Source organism: Chiloscyllium plagiosum, unplaced genomic scaffold (genome assembly GCF_037043375.1).
Source record: "Chiloscyllium plagiosum isolate Xiang-an unplaced genomic scaffold, Cpla_swu_hap1 HiC_scaffold_4, whole genome shotgun sequence".
Classification (NCBI taxonomy): Eukaryota; Metazoa; Chordata; class Chondrichthyes; order Orectolobiformes; family Hemiscylliidae; genus Chiloscyllium; species Chiloscyllium plagiosum.
The window spans coordinates 61,603,919-61,631,179 of NW_028270142.1; the positions used below are offsets into that span (position 1 = coordinate 61,603,919).

At 42.5% G+C, this 27,261-nt stretch overlaps 1 protein-coding gene across 4 annotated transcripts in view; it reads left to right on the forward strand.

Moving 5' to 3' along the window:
* Window positions 1-27,261, forward strand: part of LOC122549141 (coiled-coil domain-containing protein 102A-like) — a 620,500-nt gene that overhangs the window by 130,613 nt on the left and 462,626 nt on the right. For all 4 annotated transcript variants that reach the window (XM_087986288.1, XM_043688474.2, XM_043688477.2 and 1 more), the window contains exon 3: window positions 26,527-27,213. In XM_087986288.1, coding sequence (XP_087842414.1) covers window positions 26,596-27,213 — 618 coding nt within the window. In that variant the 5' untranslated portion in view covers window positions 26,527-26,595. The remainder of the gene's footprint in view (window positions 1-26,526; window positions 27,214-27,261) is intronic.

Genomic DNA, 27,261 nt, shown 5'->3' on the forward strand with positions numbered 1-27,261 from the left:
CTCCTTGGAGGAATGCAGGCCAGGAACAGGCAGGTGGGATTAGTTTAAGTTGGCATTACGTTCGGCATAAACTGGTTGGAGCAAAGGGCCTGTTTCTGTGCTGTATGACCTTATGACTCTATGTTTCTGGGAGGTCAGTAACATGTAAAGATCTGTTGTACACTACCTTGGACAGGTAAATTGAATAAGAATCTATTTCTGAATTTACAGCTCCCATTGGTTTGATGTTTACCAAAACCTAAATTGAAAGATTTCCCTTCCAGACTCAGTATGTGCAAGGAAAAAACTTAGTAAAGAGACTTGCGGAGAAAAGAGTTTATCATTAGTGCTGTGAACAGTTATCAGGCAAACATTGTGTAGCCATGACTTCTAACCTGGAATAATTTTGTTGACAATCGAATCCTGGTCATGTGGTCACATGATCAAAACTGGCATCAAGTAACAAAACTTAGAGCCAGAGGTGAGGTCAGTACAAAAGAACCATTCCACCAACAAGACAGATCCCAGCCTAACAACCAGTCAACCAAGCATTCAAAGAGGGACTACTTTATTCCCAACTACAACAAAAGTTTGTCTCTTTGTCTACATAAGTGCAACTGTAGCTTCATTTGAAAACCCAGACTCAAGATTAGAGTAGTGCTGGAAAAGCCTTCATCAGGCTTTTGCCCAAAACGTCGATTTTCCTGCTCCTCGGATGCTGCCTGACCTGCTGTGGTTTTCCAGCACCACTCTAATCTTTAATCTACAGCATCTGCAGTACCCACTTCTGCCTAGTTCATGAAAACCCAGACTCCTCATCTCCATTCATCTTCTAAAAAACCCTAAAAGAGAACTCAGTCGGGTTTGTCATCAGTCCTTCTAAGAGGAATAATTTAAAACCAATACATTTTCTTGACATTCCATTAATAAACTAACAAACGTCATCTCGAAAATATATCTGCTTGTCTCTGTGTCTTTGAGGGAGAAGGTATGTTGTTATATTCGCATTCTGAATGATGTGTGAAGGGGCTGGTGATGGTGCAGTGGTAATGTCACTGGACTAGCCATCAGAGCCCTAGCCTAATATTCAAATTTCACTATTGCAGATGGTCAAATTTGACTTTGATTAAAATTTGGAATTAAATTCTGATCACATGGTAACCATTCAACTACTGTCATTGTCATGAGAACCCATCTGGTTCCCTCTAGGGAAGAATATCTGTCATCCTCCACCTGGACTGGGTCTGGCCTATATGTGACTCCAGACACACAGCATTGTGATTGATTTTTAATTTCCCTCTGAAATGGAAACTAATGGATAACTGAAACTGGATGGACCATTCTGCAGTGACTTGTGCACCAGAAATTACATGACAATTCCAATCCCATTGACCTTTGAAAACCTCTTGGGTACTGGCCGAAACGGGACAGCTGTCTCACTGTCTAGTCAAGGAACAGCCTGATAAGATCATACTCATGGAATTGTACTTTTTATAAACACTGCTTCAGACAACACAATCCAAAGACTGCTATGCTTCAAGAAAGCAGCTCACCACCACTTTCTCCAGGGTAATTTGGGATGGGCACTAAATGCTGACACAGCCAGTCCTTCTGATGTAGATACACCTACAAAACAATTAGAAAAGGAATTTCAGGATTTTGACTAAGCGACAGCGAAGGACCAGTGATTTGTCAGGATGGTGTGTGACTTTGAAGTGTTCCCATTCATCTGCTGCCATTGTCCTTCTAAATAGTAAATATTTGGAATGTGTAATCAAAGATGTTTTCGTGAATTGCTGTTATGCATCTTGTAGATTATACACATTGCAGCTACTATGTATTATTGTTGTAGACAGTGATTGCTGAAAGTGATGGATGGAGTGCCAGTCAAGTGGGCTGCTTTCTTCTCAGTGGTGTTGAGCTTCTTGATTGTAGATGAAGCTGTACTTATCTGTGAATGGGGAGTATTCCATCACACTTCTAACTTGTGACCTGTAGATTGTGAATGGGCATTGGGGAATATGTTGATGTGTTACTTGACACCGTGTTACTTGACACCGTGTTACTTGACACCGTGTTACTTGACACCGTGTTACTTGACACCGCGTTACTTGACACCGCGTTACTTGACACCGCGTTACTTGACACCGCGTTACTTGACACCGCGTTACTTGACACCGCGTTACTTGACACATCTGTTGACCTGCTATCATAGCCACGATATTTATACAGTTAATAAAGATTAGTTTCTGGTCAACGGTAAACTTCAAGATCTTCACGGTAGGAGATTCATTGATAATAATGACAATGAACATCAAGGAGAAATGGTTAGATTCTCTTTTGCTGGAGTCATTGACTGGCACTTGTGCAGCATAGATGTTACTTGCACTTTTCATCCAACCTAGATAATGTCCAGATCCTGTTGCATATGAACAGGGACTACCTCAGTATCTGAGAAGTCATGAATGGTGCTTAATGTTTTGCAATAATCAGCAAACATCCCCACTTCTGACGTTATGAGGGAGGGGATCATAAAGAGGAGATGTCATTGATGAAGTGGCTGAAGATGGTTGGGCCACAGACTCTACCTTGAGGACGTTCTGCAGAGAAGTCATAGGACTGAGAAGATCGACCTCCAACCACAGCCGTTGCCCTGTGTAATAGCTTGACTCCAGTCAGTGGAGAGGCTGCTCCCTAATTATCATTGATAAGTTTTGTTCGGGCCACTTGATGCCACACTCAGTCAAATACTGCCTCAGCATCAAGGGCAGTCTCTCTCATCTCCCCTTTGAATTTTGCTCTTTGTCCATGATTGCATCAAGTCTGGAAAGAGTTTAGGAGGTAAGAAGTCCTAGCAGAATACAGACTATCAATTGGCTAGTTACTCCTGAGTACGTGCCTCTTGATGGAACTGTCCATGACATCTTCAATCACTTTGCTGATTATTGAGGGTAGATTAGTTGGGCAGCAAATTAGCAGGGTTGGGTACGTCCTACTTTTGTATATGTGATGTAGCTGTAGTTTTTCACATGGTTGCAAAGAGTTTCAACCAGTGTTGTAACTGTACTGCAACAGTTTGGCTAGGGGTACCTAATGAATGAGCTTTTGACTAGTCAGGAATTTGTTTCCTTATAGAGTTCCATGATAGATCCTCTCCACATGTTTTAATTGTTGACTCAGCACAGAAAAAGCAAGGAATGAGAATGAGAAATAGTCGCTCAGCCCAGCAAACTGTTTGGGTGCATCTTTAAGCTAGTGAAGTATCAATGAAAAGTATTAAAAGAAACTCTGTTACATGTGATATAAGAAAATTGTGGAACAGGTGGAACCTGATCCCAGGCCTTCTACACCAAAAGTAGAAATACTATCACCGTGCCATGAGATCCCCAAGGATTTGAATAGATACTCACTGTTACAAAGCTAATTAAATATTCATTATTCATGCATTCTCAAATCTCCATTCAGTAGCAGGCTCTTATGTTGCACTGCTAATGTCCCCATCTCTGGGCCAGGAGGCCTGCATTCAAGTCCCACCTGTTCTATCTCACAACATGTCATTACTTCTGAATAGGTTGATAACCAAAACTGAGAGTGTGTTGCTGGAAAAGCACAGCAGGCCAGGCAGCATCCCAGGAGCAGGAGAATCGACATTTCTGGCTGGAGCCTGCTCCTCAGATGCTGCCTGACCTGCTGTGCATTTCCAGCAACATACTCTCAACTCTGATCGCCAGCATCTGCAGACCTCACTTTCTCCTCCTGATAACCAAAACTACCTACCATTCAGGATCAACACAGAAACTGCGCCTTTTGAAATAACTTTTCAGTCTATATCCCTATAACAACCAATCCCTTTCCTAGCAAATGCCAACTTTTAAAGGATTTAATTACCTGGATTCGGCATAGAAACATTTGTTAACAGTTTGCTCACTTTGCCCATTAGTACACGCCAATTCCTGTAATAACCACAGAACTATTTATAAAACAAAGAACCACAGTTGCTGGAAACTTGAAACAAAGACAGAAACTGCTGGTGAAACTCAGCAGGTCTGGCAGCATCTGTGGAGAAAAAAATTAAGAAAACACTTAGGGACATTTAAGTGACTCTTGGATAGGCACATGGAAGCTAGTACAATGAAATGTATGAAGGTTAGTCTGATCTTAGAGTAGGATAGAAGGCCAGCACAACATTGAGGTCTGAAGAGCCTGTACTGTGCTGTACTGTTCCATGTCCTGCGTTCTAAAACAAACATTTCATGTCCAGTGCTCATTTTTCAGAACTGATAGTAAGTTATTTAGTGAAATTAGCTTTCCCGCTGTAAATAACCTTTCTAATTGTAATATTTCTAGGTAATCCAATTACTTATTCTATCCAAGGTATCCAGACAGGTCCTAATTACCTTGAGGATGATGTCCAGAAGTGTCAACCACTGCACAAAGATGTCAAAAACATTTGTTTCATCTATCCAAAAGAAAAGTTGTTTTTCAGAAATTTTGTTTCATAATGGTTCATAATATTCCAGCACAAAGTACTTCCAAAGTGCAGTTTACATTAGCTTTAGGCTAGTTCTAAATTGATGCAGATTTAAGTTTGGATATAGCCAGCTATTTGCAGGAAAGCATGAGAAACAAAGAACTCTTATGATTCTTCATTGTATATACAAAGTTTTCAAGCAGTGATGTTGCAAATCTTGGAATGTTGTCTAAACTGCAGACAGCTTACTTACCTGATGAATTTTAACATGTAAGTCTCTTGAGACAGTCAAAATTTCATAAATTTACTTTTGAATTCTTTAAACACTCACTCTTTTCTTGAAATGATAACATTGTGATTTTTACAACGCTCCTATATCTTTCAGTAATTGTGGGGCAGAACTGTTAGAATCAATTCTTCTGGTTTAACATAGGTTGATTACAATTTACTCTCCCTGCCTTAAAGGCAGAACTAGTTTCAGCAACAGAACCGAAATTGAATACTTTAAGCCTCTGAGGCTTGTCTATGTTTGTTGCTTTGATGCAAATTGCAATACTATGTGACTTGTACGTTCACAAAGGATTCTATTCATCCATGGAATGTACAGTAATGCAAGACATTCGGTATGTTTAATTGAGTAATTTTGATACATTTCCGGTCTGCATTTACACTGGCATGTTGCAATTACCTCTGTTTGAGGAAGAAATGGCTTTGCAACGGAAAGGAAGCTTTAAACTGTCACTTTATTTCCTCATCATAGGTTTGCAAAAAGGACAAGAGACGATAGAAGAAACTGATGTTAAGAGCACTGGGAACTTCATACTCACGAGGCACGCAGATAGGATGCGCAATTATTAGTTCATGTTTTGCAAATCTTTTGGCAAACCTCAGTGTCCATGGCGATGCTGTGAAGGTGCTATGATTGCTGTGCTTCTAAAGCTGATAAAATTCCTACACGTTAACATGATTAGTACTCTGCAGACAAGAATAACATTCAAAGCTCCTATTTTCTTCTCAATTGCTGCTAGGACTGTAATAGGTCATGTATCGTTTCGATTGAGGGGTGTTCAACTTAGAAAAATTACATCAGCAGGCAAGTGTTGCTCAGTAAATAATTGGAGCTCTGGCCTGAAAAATCCGCGGATCCCAATGGACTTCCTCCTAGGACACTGGTCTCCAATCTTTTTAAGGACAAGATCAATTTTTGCATTTAAGTACAAGACTATGTCAGACAGAGAATAAACAGTTTATTTGGAGTTGGTCAAAAAATGTCTCTGGGGACTGATTTCACTTGTTTTGCTCCTGTGGAAGCCCTGATTGGCAATGCTTTGGATGAGTTATTATTCCTTCTTTATCCAGTCACAGCCATTGCTTCTTTCATTACTTTGTGAATGATTTCTCATGTTTTGCCAGAAGATGGCAAATGTGAACTGATACTTTGTGGAGACATTCCCTTTCGGGACCTGTTTAGAAAAAAAATTGACTTGAGTTTTCCGAACTGCCTTCAGCTCTTCAACTTTCTTTGTCCAAAGCACGCTGCTCAAGTTAAAACTACCCTTTGCTGTGTGTCATTGTGTGGTGTTATTCTGAATTTCTCTGTTGCTTGTCAATATACTTTAGGGACGGAGACCCACACAGCTTTGTCCGCAGGTGCCTGGTGGACAAGTAACACCTAGAAGCCAAGACACGCCCCAATGCACTGGCTACTCTCTCATACATTAAAAACAGTTCAGAACTGACAACTAGCCTGCTCCAACCACTAGGGATCTTGACAGCATGCAAACCGACAGCCACACTCAGACAGTGTCTCACGGGAATAAAGGACCGATACGCACTACGTGCAAGACGAATGTAATTTATAAAATCCCCTACAGGGACTGCACTAAACACTATGAAGGACAAACAGGCAGACAGCTCGTGACCCACATCCATGAACACCAAATAACAACTAAATGACACAACTGACTCTCCCTGGTATCCGTACATACGGACAACAAGAACCACGAGTTTGACTGGGACAACACAATGATACTAGGACAGGCCAAACAAAGGGAATTCCTGGAAACACAGCACTCCTCCTCAGACTCCATCAACAAATTGACCTGGATTGATATACAAACTGCTGCAATGGAAAAACTGGAACCGGCACTAACCAGAAATTGCTCAAACAGAACCACATAAACTCATAGCGGAACAGTACAGCAGTGCTTCACAGGAGGCAATACAGCACAGATGATGTCACCTAAGAAGGGGACGAAATGTCTGCCAACAAACCTACCAGCTCGGTAAACAGATCCATAATGAATCCAACCAGCTCCTGAACTACAGATTTTCACAACAATTTTGAATATACTTTAGTGACATTTAAGACAAACACTCTGATCTTTCACAGTTGTGAACAGAATTTCATATTCCATTCTGTTTGGAAGTTGTACATTATTGGTTTCTTTTCAGATGGACCAGGGGTTTATTGCTCATCCCTATTGCTTTACCTTTGTGGTTGGTGATATCAACCTGTCACTGATCGTACTGCCAGCTGGCTTCTGGGGATCTGCAACTCTGCAATATCTGGAATGTTATTGGCTGCTTTCAAGTGCATAGGCACAGGAGATCACTTCTGTGGTTGCAAAAGGGTTCCGGGGCTCCGGGTCAGCTTGCTTTGCTTGGAAATTGGTTACTGGGTGTGGCAGTGTTCCCTTTAATATTTCAGCAATCTGTACAAATCTATTAGGCTAGCAGCTGTAGAAACAAACTGCTGAGAATAAGCAGAGGAAGGGGACTTGCTGAGCAGAAAGTCCACGTGGACATGGGGTTAAACAGCCTCCTTTCTTCCTAGTATTGTACTATACTGGCTTCACATATCAGTTCTTAGTATATTTCTTATTCATTGTCTTGCATTGTCACCATAAACTTGCCTTACCCTGCAATGATAGTCCATCTGGAACAATCTGAAATATGATGCATCAAACTGGAAAAGCCTGTAAAAAGTGTGAAATTTTGTCCATCCTTGTGACTGTGATGATCGACACACGCATGACCAATCAGTCATGATCCATGTGTTGGAGATCATTATCCTCAGATCATAAGAAAAAGGACCAGTGGGCTAGTTGATGAATTTTCCAGAATTCCAAAGATTTAGGAAGTTTCCATTGGATTGGAAAGTAGCAAATGTAACTGCTTCATTCAAAATGGGAATGTGGCAAAATACAAGAAACTAAGGCCAGTCAGCCTGACATCTGAAATAAGGAACATATTAGAAGATATCAAAAATGTTACAGCAGGGAAGTTAGAAAAATTCAAGGGAATCAGATCAGTCAGCATGGTTTTGTGAAAGGGAAATTTTGTTTAAGCAATTTATTAGAGTTCTTTGAAGAAGTAATATCTTTTGGTGATAATGGGAAAGCAGTGGCTTTTGATACAATGTTATATCAAAAGTTATTGCAGAAAATATAAAATCATAGAATAAAGGAGAACATATTAGCATGGATACCTGATTGGCTATCTAACAGGAAGCAGAGACTAGGCATAAAATGGTCTTTTCCTGGTTGGCAAAATGTAAAGAGTGTAGTACCATAGAAATCATTTCTGAGGCCTCAACTTATAAAAATGACTTGAATTAAGGTAGGCTTGCTAATTTTTCTTATGACATAAAGAGAAGTAGCAAAGTAAGTTGTGATGAGGACACAAGGAGGCAGCAAAGGAATATGGACAGTTTGAGTGGACAGAGATGTGGAAATTAGGACATAGTATCATATGGGAAAATGTGAATTTGTTGACTGGTAAGAAGAATAAAAAAGAATCTAAATGGTGATAAATTGCAGAACCCTATCATGCAAAGGAGTTTGGGTGTCAATTTTAGAATTTTAAGCACACAAACCGCAAAGATATTAATATGCAGGTAAGGCAAATAATCAAGAAAACCAATAGGATGTTACCATTTAATTAGAGGGCAGTTGAACACAATAGAGACAGAAAGGTTAAGCTTCAATTAAACAGGGTATGAGAAACTATACCTACAGTATTCCGTGTATAATATTAGTGTCCTTGTTAAAAGGATGTAAGTGCATTAGAAACATTTCAGAGAAGATGTGCTAGATTAATAGACAATAAGATCTTAAGATGTAGAAGCAGAAGTAGGCTCTTTGGTTCATTGAGTCTGCTCTGTATTCAATGAGATCATGGATGATCATCATCCTCAACTCAACTTTCCTATTATTATGCCACAAAGATTCTGCAGGTCCTGTTTCATAAGGATCCTTTCCACTGACTATTTTTAAAATTGAAAATATGAATATTTTCATATTTTCATTGTTTCCTTCCCTGACTTAAAATTAGTAGTTGCAATGTCCAACTGGGATAAGGCAATGAAAGTCATTAGGACAACAAAAGAAAATAAAAATCAAATCAAAAGCGTACCTTGTAAGAGCTAATCTAAATCACAAGTGTCAAAAAATATCAGAAGATTACTGTATTACTAGGCGCAAAACAAAAAACCTCAAGATGTAATTAATTTGAACAAGAGTTGTTGCTTTTATTGTACTTATCTGGAACGGATTTATATTAAAATTACGCAGGAGTATTCAGAGGTTTAGGGAATCTATGGTACCTGTGTGTGTAACAATTCACCCAACACAGTTGCTCTGAGCATTTGAGCTGAATCAGTCAGTAATACTCCAGCTTTATGTTGCATGCAGCTGAATTAGGGTAAAAATTCAACTGACTCTCAATTTGCCGTGTCACCTATATAAATCCTCCCATTATAAAGGCACAAATAAAGAGGATACAGTCAGACAGTTGGCCGGAATCCAGATTAATTGTATCGTGTTTTGCAAAATTGTGCCCAAAACATCAAATGTTCAAAATTAATAAAAATAATCCGTAAGTACTTACCTACAGTTCCTCTTTCCAGTAAGTGGTGCCCTAAAATAAACATAGTTCTATGGAGGGGGTCTGAGCAAGGCCCTGTATAAATAATGCAGCACTCCCTCACTTTTATTTTCCACCTTCCTTGAAATAAAGGCCAACATTCCATTAGTCCTGCCAATTATCTTTCAGATCATGATTTAAGTATATAGACATCTAAATCTCTTTTGTGTCTCTGTAGTTCCTTTAATTCAATAAAATATTCTGATTTTTATTTCAAATTCTAAGACATGACCAAACACTTCCCTCATCTATCACAGTTTTGCTCATTCAGTTAGTCAATTTCCCTTTATAACTTATTCCTTGCCCAAGTGTCACCCATAAACATGGGCACATAGCCTTCATTAATGTACGTGACAAAATCTCAGTATAGATCACAGGGAGGACACCAAAAGTCACAATCTGCAAATCAGAGAGAAATTTCTTTATCTTGGCACTCTGCCTCCTGCTTCCTAACCATTACCAATTTATGTCACAAAGCAGGATTTGATGAAACATATAAGAGGTTTTGACTAGGTGGATATGAAAAGGATGTTCCTCTTCTGGAAGGATCCAGAAATAAGAGCCCACAATTTAAAACTAAAAAGTCACCTATTTACTGCAGATATAAAGAGAAACCTTTTCTCACAGAGGATCATAAATTTTCAGAACACTCTTCTTCAAAAGTCAGTGGGAATGGAAGCAGAGTCTTTGAATCCTTCAGATTCAGAGGGAGATAGATTTTTGATAAGCAGGAGTTGTTGGGAATGTGGGAATCAGATCAGTTGTGGTCTCTGAATAGCAAAACAGGCTCAAGAGATTACGTGACTTACTGCTGCTCCTAAACTGTATACCTATACAGTCAGATCTCTTATAATGCAATGGTTGTGTTCTTATAACCCCGTGTTATAGAAAAATCGATTTTAGAAACAGCGTTTAAAGTGTTGACGGTGTAATCGCATTACAGCCAACACATGTTTTAAAAGTATGTGCTTTTGAAACAGTGTCCCCAATTTGTCAATTGTGCTACAGCAAATTTGTGTTGATGAAATGCATTTTAAAACAGAACTAACAGTATATCTATGTCAAAATTAGGTCTTGGGACTTCTATACATAGTTCCAAAGCATAGGACCACAGTGTGAGCCACAGTTGAATTCTTTGTTTATTGTTCACAAAGAACTTTGCTGACACATGACAATAAAACATTTTGTGTGAACATTCAAAATATGCTTTTCAGTAACAATTGCTGCTTGTTATTTTGTAACTTTGGCAACATTTTAGTATTTTCTGAAGACCATATTTACAACAAAATCACATTAAAAGCTTACAAACATTTTTCTAATTAACTACAGACTTACAAGCTTTAAAAATTCTGCTGTATTTTTTACAACTTCTTTTGAACAATAAGCATCTATCAAAATAATTGTTAAAAAGAATATCTGGAACAGGAAAAGATCTTTTATCCTGAGGAGGAAGCAAGATTGATGAACCATGTAGATTCTTCTCTGTTATAGACTCCTTCCTCCACTCTCTGCATCTCTCAAGAGAGAAAAATTAAACCTTACAAATTAAAGATGCATGAAATTTCTTAATGACTCCCAGAAACAATGGAGTGATTCTCCAGAATTGTACAGAGCACATAATTCTAATCAATTGCATTCACAGATGTTTAATCCTTCCAAATCCATGATCAGGTCAACTAGAAGGACAAAGGTAGGAACACCATCACCTGCAAGTTCCCTCCAAGCCACTCAACATCCTGACTTGGAGCTACATTGCCATTCCTTCAGTGTCACTGGGTCAACATCCTGGAATTCCCCCCCTTAACAACATTGTGGTGTACCTTTCCAGGGTAATTTGGGATGGGCAATACATACTGCCCCAGACAATGATGCCCTCATCCCATGAATGGAACAATGCCATTAAGAAGTTCTTTGTCACATCATACATCATCATAAGTTGGAAATACATTGCTGTTCCTTCACTGTCGTTGAGTAAACATCCTGAAGTTCCCTCCTGCAAAGCATTGAGGGTGTATGGTTTCAGTGGTTCAAAGAGTAAACTCGTGACCATGATCTTGGGCAGTTGTAATGGGCAGTAAATCTTGGCATTGCCAGTGGCTGTCTTTGTGAACAGAGAGAGGCAAGCATCCACTCTCAGATCAGCTATAGTCTTACTGAATTATGGAACAGGCTTGAGGGGTTGAGTGGCCAACATCTGTGTTTGATGATCATGAGTTCAGTGAAATGTAGGAGGGCCTAGTAAAGATAAAGAAAGTGACTAGCGGTGGATGATTTGGATCTCAGGATGAACCTGTTCTCAAACATAAAAGTGAAACATTACATTTCGTGGGTAAGGGTTTCCTGGGATCAGGTCCCTACCATGCCTGAGTGTGACATTTGGCATACGGCTGTTAATTGACTTGAGTTGGAACTTCACCCCAGTCTAGCAGGAGGTCCCTCCTCCAAGAGTTGTTGGATAATCAAATGGACAGCAGTTCCCTTTTTTTCAACAGAGCTGCTGAGGGGCAGAGACCACTGCTGGGTCTTTCCCATAGAGTACAGAAGAAGATAGATTTTGGGAGTGTGCAGATTGAGGGATGGGGGGAGAGTAGAGTGGGAGCTGAGGGAGGGGAGGGAGTGTGGATGGAACTGTATCTTTGCAGTGCCTCTGAGGGTTCGAGGATGCCTTCATCCTTGTCCTCATGATATCTGATCCCCAGTTTTCACTGGGTAAGCTGGACACTTGGTTTCAAGGACTGCAATATCCCCTCCCACGTGGTCAACAATGTCATCCAGCACATCTCCTCCACTTCACGCGCCCCTTCACCCTTGAACCCCACCCCACCAACCACAACAATGATAGAATTCCCCCTGGTCCTCACCTTGCACTTGACTAATCTCTGGATACAACACATTATCCTCCGCCATTTTTGCCACCTACAATCAAACACCATCACCAGAGATATATTTCCCTCCCCACTCCTATCAGCATTTCTGCAGAGACCATTCCCACTGCGAATCCCTCGTTAGGTCCATGCACTCGACCAACCTACCCTCCACACCCAGCACCTTCTCTTGCTGTTCGAAGAGGTGTAAAACCTGCGTCCACACCTTCCCCCTCACCTCTGCCAAAGGCCCCAAAGGATCCTTCCACATCCAGCAGAGATTTTCCTGTACACCCAAACACCTCATCTACTGTGTCTGTTGCTCTCAATGTGGTCTCCTGTACATTGGGGAGATAGGACTCCAACTTGCCGAACTTTTCAGGGAACATCTCTGGGACACCAAACAACCCTGCCGCCCTGTGGCCAACCACTTCAACTCCCTTTGCCATTCCGCCAATGACTTGCAAGTCCTGGGCCTCCTCTACTGCCAAATCCAAGCCACCCGACACCTGAAAGAAGAATGCCTCATCTTCCACCTTGGGACCCTCCAACAACATGGCATCAATGTTGATTTCACCAGTTTCCTCATCTTCTCTCTCCCAAGCTCATCCCAGATCCATCCTTCCAACTCAGCACCACTCTCTTGACCTGTCCTACCTGTCCATCTTCCTTCCCACTATGGAGGTCTTTGCAATGCAGCCCTGTAGCCGATAATTGTAGAATTACTTGCAGGCCTTGTGGCCTCTGGAACACGCATATAACTGTAGTGTCATTTCCCACCTGATTGTCAAGTAAAGTTCCATCCCACTAATCCGCTCTACCCTCCCCTCTGACCTATCACCATCAGCCTTCACCTCCATCTACCTATCACCTTCCCAACTACCTTCCCCCCAGTCCTACTCTCACCCTGCTATTTATCTCTCAACCCCCCTCCCCCTCCATGTGGCCGAAACATTGATTCTCCTGCTCCTTGGATGCTGCCTGACCTGCTGTGCTTTTCTAGCACCACACGTCTCGTCTCTGTTCTCCAGCAGCAGTAGTCCTCACTTTCACTTAGTATTGACCTAATCAATTGCATATAGAGTTACAGAGGATGATGTAATGAGATTGTTCAAACCGTAACTGACCACATTTGAGATGGCTATCTAATTCAACACCTGCCACCAGTAATAGCTCAGCAAGTGGGTGGGTGGGCACTGAGCACAGCTCCCAGTTTTAAAGATTGATGATTGAAGTTTGACATCAATTCATGTATTCATTCTGTGCAGGAGAGATAGCAGCCCAGGGTATTTTAAGTTGCAGAAAATTATTTAAATTTTATTTGATGATCAGGTGGGAAAAGACACCACAGTTAAATGCGTGATCCAGAGGCCACGCAGCCTGCAAGTAATTCTACAATATCAGTTACAAGGCTGCATCGCAGGGACCACCATAGTTAGAAAGTAAGGATTAGATTGTGGCAATAAAAGCCCTGAATTTCTTGTTTGGGCATGGAGAAGCACTCTTTTTCCAAAAAGAATTAACCTGTTTGAGTTAAAATTGGGATGATAAAAGCACTGATATGCTTTGCCTTTTTTTTATTTTGCCCAGACACGTAAAAACAAACCAGGATACCAGGTAAGTTAACTCAACCTTATAACAATTACTCAACTCTTCACTAAAGTCTTTTCATAGACTGTGCTCCATAACTATAAAGCTGAAAACTAAACCTTTTTATCAAGTTTCTACTCTATTCCACATTCAAAGACTCCAGGCCAGTCCATTTCCAACAACCTGCTTTGAAAACTCAGCTCACATTTTGACAACCGTAACAAATCGCACACAGCAATCCATAACATTATCAATAAACACATGACATTGTAAAATATTGAATCGTAGAGTCCCTACAGTGTGAAAACAGGCTCTTTGGCCCAACAAGTCCACGCTGACCCTCTGAAAAGTATCCCACCCAAACCCATTCCCCATTACTCTACAGTTACCCCTGACTAATGCGCCTACCCTACACATCCTTGAACACTAAGGGCAATCTAGCATGGCCAGTTCACCTAACCTGCACATCTTTGGACTGTGGGAGGAAACCGAAGCACTCAGAGGAAAGCCGCGCAGACACAGGGAGAATATGCAAATTCCACACAGACAGTTGCTTAGAAGAATAAGTGGGGACCTGGTTGAAACTTAGAGAATGCTGAGAGACCCAGATAAAGTGGATGTCGAGAAGATGTTCCCACTTGTCGGAGAGACTAAGACCTGGGGGCACAGCCTCAGAGTGAACTGAGATGAGGAATAGCTGAAAATGTGTTGCTGGAAAAGCACAGCAGGTCAGGCAGCATCCAAGGAACAGGAGAATCGACGTTTTGGGCATGAACCCTTCTTCAGGAATATCAAGGATTGGGGAGAGGGCAGAAAAATTGAGTTGTAAAACATATCAGTCTTGACTGAATGGCGGAGCAGACTTGATCAGCCAAATGGCCAAGTTCTGTTCCGATATTTTATGGTCTTATATTACCTCCATTCATCTTCACTAAATTGGACATCTTGGTGGAAGTCAAAGACCCCATGATATATGACATTTTATAGAATGCAGAATAGAGAGCGAGAATGGCATAAATTGGGTAACGATAAGGTGATGCTAACTCTGAGTTTAGAAAATTCATAGATTCTCGGGGTAAAGCAAAACCAAAATGGACTGTTACACAATCTGGAACTTCAAGGAAAGTGTAAATTGGAGTAACTGGAGTGAATGTTGTTCAACACAAAAGTGCGTTTGTGCTAAATAAAAATCAACAGAAAACTGATTAATATTTGCATTAGCTTCCATGTCATATTATTGAATTTCATTTTTTGAAAGCATAAGATATTCTGGTTGACCGCTGGTCTAAAACAGCTTGAGGTACCAAAACAACAGGTTAGAAAGCTAATGATAGCTATGGTTACTGTTGCTGTCCTGTGATCAGCATCTTCATGTGATGTAGTGTGGAAGGTACCTGTAATGTTTGGAACGAGATTAGCCAGGTGGTTCCAATGAAGTAAGAGATCCTTGATTGGGGCTGTTAACCTGTGCCAATCAGTGAGTCCTGGCTGACAGATATAAACAGGAGTTTCTCTCCAGCGGAGGGCTCTCTATGCACTTCAGTCCCACGCTCCTGATCTTCAGGCACCTGGTACGGAGGAGGGAGGGCAGGTCTGAAGACCTCCTCGTGGGTCTGCTCCTGGGCCTGGCCAAACTGGCCATCAACAGGTCCAGGCAGCGGGCCGTGGAGGGGGTCGTTAGGGCCGACTGCCTGCCCCTCTTCCGCGGTTACGTTAGAGCCCGGGTGTCCTTGGAGAAGGAGCACGCGGTGTCCACCAACACCCTGGAGTTGTTCAGGGAGAGGTGGGCGCCGCAGGGAGTGGAGTGCATTATTTCTCCCTCCAACTCTATTTTGATTTAGTCCCTACCCTCCCCTTCACTGTTTTGATCACACAGCACTGTCCCTTGCTGTGAAGGGCAGTGTTTGTCACTGGCCACCCGGGTGTTTTCCTATCTTCCTGGTGGTGGAAATTGAATAAAGATTCGTGCACTTTGTGTCTTTCACTGTGTCTCACCCCTGCACACAAAAGGATAAAAAAAAATAAAAACAGGAGATTTTGTCTTTTATTGTGTCTCACACCTGCACACACACACCATGGGTGCTGGGGGAAAAAAATAAGCACTACCGCACTTAGGTGGTAGTGTGGGGGTTAAAAGAACATAAATAGGGATTCACACAGCACTGCCCTTTGATGTAAAGGGCAGTGTTTGTCACTGGCCACCTGGGTGTTTTCCTATCTTCCTGGTGGTGGAAAATGAATAAAGATAAAAAAAATATAAAAAATAAAAACAGGAGATTTTGTCTTTTACTGTGTCTCACACCTGCACACACACACCATGGGTGCTGGGGGAAAAAAATAAGCACTACCGCACTTAGGTGGTAGTGTGGGGGTTAAAAGAACATAAATAGGGATTCAAAAAAAAAAGAAAAAAAAAGAAAAAAAAATAAACAGGAGTTTCTCTCCAGCGGAGGGCTCTCTATGCACTTCAGTCCCACGCTCCTGATCTTCAGGCACCTGGTACGGAGGAGGGAGGGCAGGTCTGAAGACCTCCTCGTGGGTCTGCTCCTGGGCCTGGCCAAACTGGCCATCAACAGGTCCAGGCAGCGGGCCATGGAGGGGGTCGTTAAGGCCGACTGCCTGCCCCTCTTCTGCGGTTACGTTAGAGCCCGGGTGTCCTTGGAGAAGGAGCACGCGGTGTCGACCAACACCCTGGAGTTGTTCAGGGAGAGGTGGGCGCCGCAGGGAGTGGAGTGCATCATTTCTCCCTCCAATTCTATTTTGATTTAGTCCCTACCCTCCCCTTCACTGGTTTGATCACACAGCACTGTCCCTTGATGTGAAGGGCAGTGCTTGTCACTGGCCACCCGGGTGTTTTCCTATCTTCCTGGTGGTGGAAATTGAATAAAGATTGGTGCACTTTGTGTCTTCCACTGTGTCTCACACCTGCACACACACACCATGGGTGCTGGGGATAAAATAAGCACTACCGCATTTAGGTGGTAGTGTGGGGGTTAAAGGTAAAAAAGTTAAAAAAAAGGGAAGTGTCACTAAAAAAAAGGAAAAAAAAAAAAATAAACAGGAGATTTAGGGCCAACTGCCTGCCCCTCTTCCAAAAAAAAAAAATAAACAGGAGTTTCTCTCCAGCGGAGGGCTCTCTATGCACTTCAGTCCCACGCTCCTGATCTTCAGGCACCTGGTACGGAGGAGGGAGGGCAGGTCTGAAGAACTCCTCGTGGGTCTGCTCCTGGGCCATCAACAGTTCCACGTAGCGGGCCGTGGAGGGGGTCGTTAGGGCCGACTGCCTGCCCCTCTTCCGTGGCTACGTTAGAGCCCGGGTGTCCTTGGAGAAGGAGCACGCGGTGTCCACCAACACCCTGGAGTTGTTCAGGGAGAGGTGGGCGCCGCAAGGAGTGGAGTGCATTATTTCCCTCTCCAACTCTATTTTGATTTAGTCCCTACCCTCCCCTTCACTGTTTTGATCACACAGCATCGCCCTTTGATGTGAAGGACACTGCTTGTCACTGGCCATTCGGGTGTTTTCCTATCTTCCTGGTGGTGGAAATTGAATAAAGATTCATGCACCTTGTGTCTCTCTCTGTGTCTCACACCTGCACACACACACACACCATGGGTGCTGGGGAAAAAAAATAAGCACTACCGCAGTTATGGGCAGTTATGCGGTAGTGTGGGAGTTTTTTTTAAAAAAAGAGGAGAGTTCACAATATGAAAAAAAAAGAAAAAAGAGAAAAAAGAAAAAAAGATAAACATGAGTTTCTCCCCAGCGGAGGGCTCTCTATGCGGGAGTCCTCCCCCTTTCTCTTGGGGATCTGGGGTGGAGGGTGCTGCATGCAGCGGTCCCCTGCAACTGCAGATTGCGGTTGTTCATGGACTCCCAGCCCAACTGCTTGTTCTGTGGTGCTGTAGAGTCCATGGACCAGGTGTATATTGGATATGGGTGTTTGCACTCCCTTTTTGATTTTCTTAAAAACCTCCTCCTCTGCTTTTGGTTGCACTTCAGTCCCATGCTCCTGATCTTCGGGCACCCGGTACAGAGGAGGGAGGCTAGGTCTGAAGACCTCCTCGTGGGTCTGCTCCTGGGCCTGGCCAAACTGGCCATAAACAGGTCCAGGCAGCGGGCCGTGGAGGGGGTCGTTAGGGCCGACTGCCTGCCCCTCTTCCGCGGTTACGTTAGAGCCTGGGTGTCTCTGGAAAGGAGCATGCGGTGTACACCGACACCCTGGAGTTGTTCAGGAGGTGGGCGCCGCAGGGAGTGGAGTGTATTATTTCCCCCTCCAACTCTATTTTGATTTGATCCCTGCCCTCCTCTTTATTGTTTGATCACACAGCATTGCCCTTTTATGTGAAGGGCATTGCTTGTCACTGGCTACTCGGGTGTTTCCTTTCTTCCTGATGGTGGAAATTTGAATAATGATTCATGCACCTTGTGCCTTTCACTGTGTCTCACACCTGCACAAACACAATATGGGTGCTGGGGAAAAAAAATTACAAAAAAACAGGAGTTTCATGGATTCTCCTCACCCTAGGGACAGGCTCCGAGCTAGCTGGTCAGAGTCCATGTATTGTGCACGTGTAAATAAAGGGTGACTTGGTGATGGGATACCTGTCTCTGTGCAGTTATTTCAGTTTCACTCAGGTTTTCCTGAAAGGTTACGCTTTCTGTACTGTTAACTACAGTCAGTTCTGATATAACGCGTTCTCGTGTGATCACACGTTATAACAAAATTGCACAGTAGGGTAAAAACAAGGACTGCAGATGCTGGAAACCAGAGTCGAGATTAGAGTGGTGCTGGAAAAGCACAGCAGTTCAGGCAGCATCTGAGGAGCAGGAAAATCAACGTTTTGGGCAAAAGCCCTTCATCAGGAATAGAGGCAGGGTGCCTGCAGAGTGGAGAGATAAATGAGAGAGGGGTGGGGGTGGGGAGAAAGTAGCAAAGAGTACAATGGGTGAATGGGGTTGGGGATGAAGGTGATAGGTCAGGGAGGAGGGTGGAGTGGATAGGTGGAAAGGAAGATAGGCAGGTAGGACAAGTCATGAGAGCGGTGCTGAGCTGGAAGGTTAGAGCTGAGGTGAGGTGGGGGAAGAGAAAATGAGGAAACTGGTGAAATCCACATTGATGCCATGGGGTAAAGTGTTCTGAGGCGGAAGATGAGGCGTTCTTCATCCAGGCGTCGGGTAGTGAGGGAGCAGAGGTGGAGGAGGCCCAGGACCTGCATGTCCTCGGCAGAGTTGGGGGAGGGGGGAGGAAGTTGAAATGTTGGGCCACAGGACTGTGGGGTTGATTGGTGCGAGTGTCCCGGAGATGTTCTCTAAAGCGTTCTGCTAGGAGGCGTCCAGTCTCCCCAATGTAGAGGAGATTGCATCGGGAGCAACGGATACAATAAATGATATTGGTGGATGTGCAGGTAAAACTTTGATGGATGTGGAAGGCTCCTTTGGGGCCTTGGATGGTGGTGAGAGAGGAGTGTGGGCGCAGGTTTTGCAATTCCTGTGGTAGCAAGGGAAGGTGCCAGGAAGGGAGGGTGGGTTGTTGGGGGGCGTGAACCTGACCAGGTAGTCATGGAGGGAACGGTCTTTGCAGAAAGCCGAAATGGGTGAGGAGGAAAATATATCCCTGGTGGCGGGGTCCATTTGGAGGTGACGGAAATGTCTTCGGATGACGTGGTTTATGCAAAGGTTGGTAGGATGGAAGTTGTGCACCAGGGGGGTTCTGTCCTTGTTACAGTTGCAGGGGTGGAGTTTGAGGGCGGGGGGCGGGACATGGACGAGATGCATTGGAGGGCATCATAGCCGCACAATTTAGTTTAATGGGCCAGAATTGGGTTATAGCCAACACAAGTAGGGAAAGTTTGCATTCTACAAATAATGGTCTAAATTCTTCAATCGCATTAATCTACTGCAGGTCTGCAGAGAAAGGACAGAGGAGTGGAACTAGCTGAACCGCTCTTGCTGAGGGTCTGCATGGACATGATGACTTGGTTAGCTTTCTAAAAAAAGAAAAAGTGGGCGGCACAGTGGTTAGCACTGCTGCCTCACAGCGCCAGAGACCCGGGTTCAATTCCCGCCTCAGGCGACTGACTGTGTGGAGTTTGCACGTTCTCCCCGTGTCTGCGTGGGTTTCCTCCGGGTGCTCCGGTTTCCTCCCACAGTCCAAAGATGTGCAGATCAGGTGAACTGGCCATGCTAAATTGCCCGTAGTGTTAGGTAAGGGGTAAATGTAGGGGTATGGGTGGGTTACGCTTCGGCGGGTCGGTGTGGACTTGTTGGGCCGAAGGGCCTGTTTCCACACTGTAATGTAATCTAAAGGCAATTTGCATTGAAGAAACAAGTGTTATAGCAGAACCAACTGTACTTTAGTTTTAACCATTTCTTACTAGAGTAACACCAATAAGCATCCTGTTTATTTATTTTTCTGGCATTTGGAGCTTAGTTAAATGATAAAACAATTTCAAGAAATCTTTAGACCCTTTTCTAACACACATTTTCTACAAAAATTACTTAACAAAAAAAAAGACAGGAAAAACATCCCAGACTACGATGCCTGTTCACGGTTTCCACTTTGTGCCATAAAATAAATACTACTTAATGCATATTGTAAAGCTTTATGATCCAGTAGTTCATGTGCCAGCATTTCACTATTAACGCTTTAAAAATTCTGCCAAAGATTATTAGTTACAAAACTATATCATGACAGAGATCAAAACCACAGCTCAGTAGAGTTAATGTTTCTGGGCCAAAGTTTGAATTCCTGAGCTCAGTGTGCCAGGAAGGGAAATAAATGGTTGGTGGAAAAGACCTTGGCATGGAAACTCAGCAAATTCTACTTGCACACAAGTCTTGAAAAATGCACTGTTCACATTCTATTTTAACTCACCCTCTCTTCCATCAGGAAGGGAAATGGTAAGTTGGCTTCTGTTGCACATTTGAGTATAGGAGCTAAGACGGTTTGCTGCAACAGTACAGAGCCTTCGTGAGACCATATGTGGAGTAGTCCATGCAATTTAGTCTCCTTACCTAAGAAAGGATATCCTTATTATAGAGGGAGTGCAGTGCAAGTTCACTAAGCCAATACGGGGATGTCTGAACTGTTCTATATGAAGAGATTGGGTTGACTGTGTCTGTGTTCACTGGACTTTAGAAGAATGAGAGCAGATCTCATCGAAACAACAGCAGAACAAGGAGTCACATGCTCAAGAGCCCCAGTACGCCATTAAGGACTGAAGTGAGGAGAAATTTCTTCACTTACAAGGTGGCGAACCTATGACATTCTGTATCACAGATAGCTGTGCAGGAGAAGTCACTGAGTTTACTTAAAAAAGAAATAAATTTCTAGAAGCCAAAAGTGTCAAGAAGTATTGGAGAAAGCAGGAGTAGATATTGGGATACAGGATCAGCCATGATTGTGTTGAATGGTAGAGCATGGTCAATGGATTGAATGACCTTCTTCTGTATCTATTCCTATGTTTCCGTTCTCTTTATTATTTTCCCAATTTTGTTGATATTTTTTCTTCATGTGATCAGTGTGTTGCTCGTAAGATTGGTGTCTTTTTGTCAATTCCTCATTGTTCTTGAATTGAGCAGCTTGTGAGGCTGTATCAGAGGGTTGTTAAGTATAAACGTGGATTTGGAGTCACATGTAAGCCAGACCAGGTGAAGATGGCAGATTATCTTCCTTAGAGACATTTGTGTGACCACTGATAATGATTTTATGGTCACTACTAGATTTATTAATTGAATTCAAATCCCACCAGGATTTGAATGTTTGTGCCCAGTACATTAGCGTGGGTCCTCTGGATTACAGACCAATGTCATTATCATTGAGTCAGCCTTTATACTTTTGGGCTTGTCATTCACTACACTTCTGATTGCCTGCTGCCCTCATTGCGCCATTATCGGCTTTCATTGCCAGCTAGCTGCATACTATTTTCTTCTCCGGTGAATGCTTGACATCAGTTCTGATAGTCTATGCTGTGAATTGTGCAGCAATGAATTATAGTGACCATTTTGCTTTGAAATTTGATATAACTCCAAATGCTGGGTTAGCCGTGATGCTTTCAGTGTGAGCAGCTTTGTGCTCTCTGCTCATTGAAATGATAGTTGTGTCTGTGGCCACTGCTGCCACACATTGGGTAAACTTGGAAGGGTGCTTCAGGAGCAAAGGACCAGCTAGCAAACAGATCACTTCATCATAAGTTCAATGTATGTGCAACTACAACCTTCCAGGTACAGTGTCCAGTCAACAAGAGTACTCCTGATGGCATTCATAAATTAAAAGAATAATGTAGCTCAGAGTCACACTGGCTGACATAAGAAGTAACAGAGTGCTGTGAAATGCCATTCATTCCTAAGCAGACACCATATTGAAAAACCTTCGTATTTCCAAACCCAAATGTTTTTGGTCAAAAGCATCACTTATGCTGTGGCTTTCTCATCTGTATTGTATCCGCTGGTGTGCCTCTTTACTAATATCAAATATTAAAACATCAGTGAAAAGGTGCATGTGAGGTTGATCAGAAGTCAATTTTAATGGCAGTGCCCTGTCTCCTGCATTGGGAAGCAGGCCTGTTGCATGCAGTCATTGAGAAATGCACTTTTGAGTGCTGTTTGCCTAAGCAAGAAGCACTAAAGCACAAGAAGTTGGCATGACTTCAGATAAACTGGCAATGCACAAACCAGCCTGCACTGCTTCAGGGAAGGTGCATTTTGGCTGAAATAGCTTGTAAAACTGAGTTTTCTTGGGGAGGATGCCACAGGAAGAGACTAACAGTGTGCATTGTGGGTTCCAAAATTGCTGCATCAAAGGCCTTGAAGGAGACTGTGCAGGAGAGATATCTTCAATTGACAAAGGTGTGAGGAAGCTGAAAAATGCACTCTTAAAAGACAGTAGAACCAGACAGCTGTTCAATACCAGGAATCCATCTCCAGGGCCCTGAAGGGGTGATGCCATAGGGATGTCAATGGTCTCACATAAGTGGTTAAGTTCAATGACTGCCTCTTCAAATGTCACATCCCACCAAATTCAATTTTAGATCTCAGGAACAGCTCAAACAGTTCTCAGGAACTAACTCCTTCCATCCAACTATCAACAAGGACTATCAATCATGACTCAAGAAGTAGTACTGATTATGGATTACTGGGCAGAATTTTACTGTCTCCCCCAGCTGGAGAGTTTGCAGGTCAGTTATTAGAAGAAGAGCTAGTGGGACTTGAGGAGGACAATCAAGTATAAACCAATTTTTCCTCTTCCATGTGTACCTTTTTCCATGCTGGGCACTTCCACTCCTATTTAGAGGGCAATGAATCTTTGGAATTCTCTATTCAAGTGGTTGATAAATGTAATGATGTCAAGTGACTTGGAGATAATGCAGGACCATGAATCCCTGCAGTGCAGATAGAGGCCATTTGGCCCCATTGACTATGCATTCATCTACATTTATCATGGGTAATCTTCTTAGCCTGCACATCCTTGGACACTGTGGGGCAATTTAGCATGGCCAATCCACATGTATATCTTTGGAGTATAGCAGGAAACTGGAGCACCCAGAGGAAACCTAAGCAGACACAGGGAGGATGTGTAAACTCCACAAAGACAGTCACCCAAGGCTACAATCAAACCAGGGTCCTTGGTGCTGTGAGGCAGCAGTGCTAACTACTGTTCCACCCATGACACTGAGGTTGATGTACATCCATGATCTAGAATAGCAGAGCAAGCTCAAGGGGTTGAATGGCCTGCTCCTAGGTTCTTAGCAGCAGGTCAGAACCTGACAGCAGGAGCACCACCACCAGAAGTGGCTGAAGGAATAATTCTCCTTGACAGACATGCCACTCCATGGGGGGGGAGGGGGGTGTTTGTGTGTGTGTGTGTCTGAGAGAGAGAGAAACAGACAGAGTAAAACACAGCCGTGCATCTCACAGGACTTGATATTTGAATACATGGTACATGGCTAGAAGTTCAACTTTCTCAACAAGTCTGAATATCAGTGTGTCATGTAGTACATGGCATTAGGTAGTTGTAACTGACTGCTGCCATCTGGAAGAAGATTTGTTGCCTAGTGGACAGGTGCCCACACTATACCAGTGCATTTCATATTGAGCATCACCCTCAAAGACTTTGCCTCAGCATCCATCGGTGTTTTCAGACTGCGGCCCACAAATACATTATTAGGACACAATGTTTTCTGGGACTCGCAATTGTGTGTACTTTATCAGTCTGGCCAGCCAGAACGACCAGGTGTTTAAGCTTGCAGCTCTGGTTGTCTTACCACATATAAAAGATGTGACGGACTGCCCACGTGCAACAGTCAAGCCACCCTTACCTCATAACACAAGAATGTTTGTCAACTGCAAAGACTTTGACTCCATCAGTGTGCAGTTCATTGATAACCACAAAAAGATCACAGACTACCGTTTCAAGTCACTAGTGAAGCAATAGTACTCACCATTGATCCTAAAGAAAGCTACCCACAGGAGGTTATTGATCTTTGTGGCTTGAACTTCACATTTCCTTATCTTAATTTGAATCTAGTGCCAAGCCTTGGGGATCTGCAGACAGGCAGCTGCAGGAATGTCACCACTCACGAGAAGCAGCCAATCACATAGAATTATTCTCACAGACAATAAAGCTAACAGTTAAACATTTAATCCTTCACTTAAATTTGAATTTTCAGTTAGTGAAATAAATGGTTAGGATTGCACTTAGATGGAAGCTAATACATTAATATAAACAAACATTTTTTATTATTGTAAAAATAGATGGAATTTGTTTTATTACTGAAGAGAAATTTGACAATTTTATTTAGGTCCTGTGATAATGTTTAATTGTCATGAACTTAGTATACCATTGAAAACTCAGTGTGATATCCCTCTACAAGGTGTAACCTTTTCTTGGGTTTTAGAGTGACACTGTTGGCATTCATGTGGCAGTTTTCATGATCTCACTGCTTAGGGATTGTACTCGGGGCAGGGAATAGAGGTGAGTCGTTGTCCTCAAAGATGAATTCTCTGGAAGAACTTTGAATTACGGATAGCAACTTTCAGTTTCCTGTGCTATTCTGCTGTCCTGCCACGAACTTGCAAGTTGTTGTCAATTTTGACAGAGGAGTGATCATAAACATAAATAATAATATAATGATGGTTTCGCCAACATTTACAACCATTATCTAATTACCACTCCTAAATGTGCAAAGAGAAATTGTCATGTTACTGTATATTTTCTTGATTCACTTACAAACAACTTTTTTTTCAGTTCATCAACTCTAAATACCTGAGGAATATGTAAAAAGATTTGGGAGTGATCTTAAACCCTTAAAAAGGATTGGTTTGTGTCAGCTAGGAAGTTAAAATGCAAAATATTTAAAACTAGTTTTCCATGCATCCACTTCTGGTTTTAAAGCTTGACAGGATATAAGCAATCCATTTGTTCTCAAAAGGGTCTATTAGAAAAGCTGTGTGCCTCCATTTTTATTTTTTACTTATATCAGCTGGGTTTGTTATGACTAAGAAAACACGGCAGATGATAGGATGTAAACAGGACTATATCCATATGGTGTGTCTATTTACAGCGTACTTTGTTGGCTCGAAGGAGCAGCTGTGTCCACAACCTACAACTCTTGAGACCTCTTTGGAGAATGACCACTCTCCTGACTTTGATAATCTTACTTGTCCACAACCATCATCTCTCCCCAGACCAGAAACTCCTTCTTAGTCACAATCCCACCATCCAGAAGCCTTGCCTCAACTATGATTTTTCTTCTGACTGTTCCTTCTCTCCTCTCTGCTCTCAGCTTTACCCCGGGGCTACAGGCTGTCAATCTGCTGAAATCTAAAAAAAAACTCTTCTTAGCTTCACTCCAAAAACCTTGCACTTCTGGTTTCCAATCCCAAATTCTTTCCCATTGCTCCTCCCCCATAAATACAGAGATATTTGAATCATTAAAAACCACACTGTTTATTTCTCAAAGGAAGCTGTTATCTGCAGTTTAAAGTATATATTTTGTGTGGATTTTCAATCACAGATTCAGCTTATAAAGTGATAACCTGAAGAAATATTTTGCTGGGTGAACAACTTTGTGTGAACATTTTTAAAAATCTAACAATTTACATGGAAGTACACAAAGTAATTCCTGAAGTAACACATTTCAATGAAAAAGCCATACCACAGAAGTATTTAAATATTGCTAGCTATGGATAATAATGAAATTAGTCCAATAAACACTTTGAGACAATTCAAAATAAATCTGTTTCAATCTGAAACATTGATCGGAGTCAACAAGACTGTTCAATGTTAAAACAATTTTGCCAAATAATTCATGTTCCTGATTTTTTTCTAATGTAACATGACTGTGTATTAACAATCATCTTTTGAAAATAGCAACCAGAATTTTATACTCTTTTTACATGGGCAATTCCAAGTTGTTCAGCAAAAAATAACTGTATAAAGGAACTCATTCAGAAAATACAGTTATACTACACATCAAATTTATTTGATGCTGGGGGAAAGACAGGTGAGTGTGAATTGCTGGGATAATAGATTTGATCAGATGTGATTAAAATCTGCTGTACTGTGTGTGGCCCAATTATTACAAACTCTATAGAAACTTAAAAGCTTCATTTAACATGGTTTCAAAGGCCAATTATTCTTTGTTCTTATTTAAAGTTTTATGTTACAATTTGTACACTTTTGCTTCTTCTCACAGGAAATTGAAGATGGGAAATGTTAACAAGTAGAAAAGGAGTCGAGAAGTTTTATTTTGGAGAACGAGATAATGAGCTCAAATCCCGTTGCTAAACGAGAAGAGGGACAGTCCCCAAATATTCAACAGCCTGCAGCGAGACACCTCTATGGTCAGTTTGGGCAAGGAAACCAGCCTGAGTATATGCTGAGCACTGATTCCACGGTTCACAGGGTCCAGGTTCCACCTCAACCTGCGGTACCACAGCAACTGGCCCGGAATATGGCTATTTGCAGTGACTGGGACAGCATTGAAGGATTGTACCATCGGGAGTTGGAAGAGGTCCGGGCCAGAGCTGCTCAAATGGAGAAGACTATGCGCTGGTGGTCGGACTGCACGGCCAACTGGCGAGAGAAATGGAGCAAAGTGAGGGCAGAACGAAACAAGGCCCGTGAGGAAGTGCGACAGACGAGGCAGAAATTGGAGTCGGTGGTGAAGGAGTTGGCCGCCATGAAAAGGGAAAAGCAAGAGCTATTAGACGAGAACGAAGGACTGAGGAGAGAAGCGACAGCAACTCAAGCTCAGTCAGAGACCTTGCGGGTCGGACTGGAGGAAGATGAAGTCAATCCTCTGGAGCAGGAACCCGTCAAAGATGTGGAGAATAATAACAACGCAACTTCCCCGAATATATTCACTGGCTCACCCAGCAAGGTATGTAAAACAAAACCTCTGTTCAGGCGTAAAATTGGAATGGGAAAA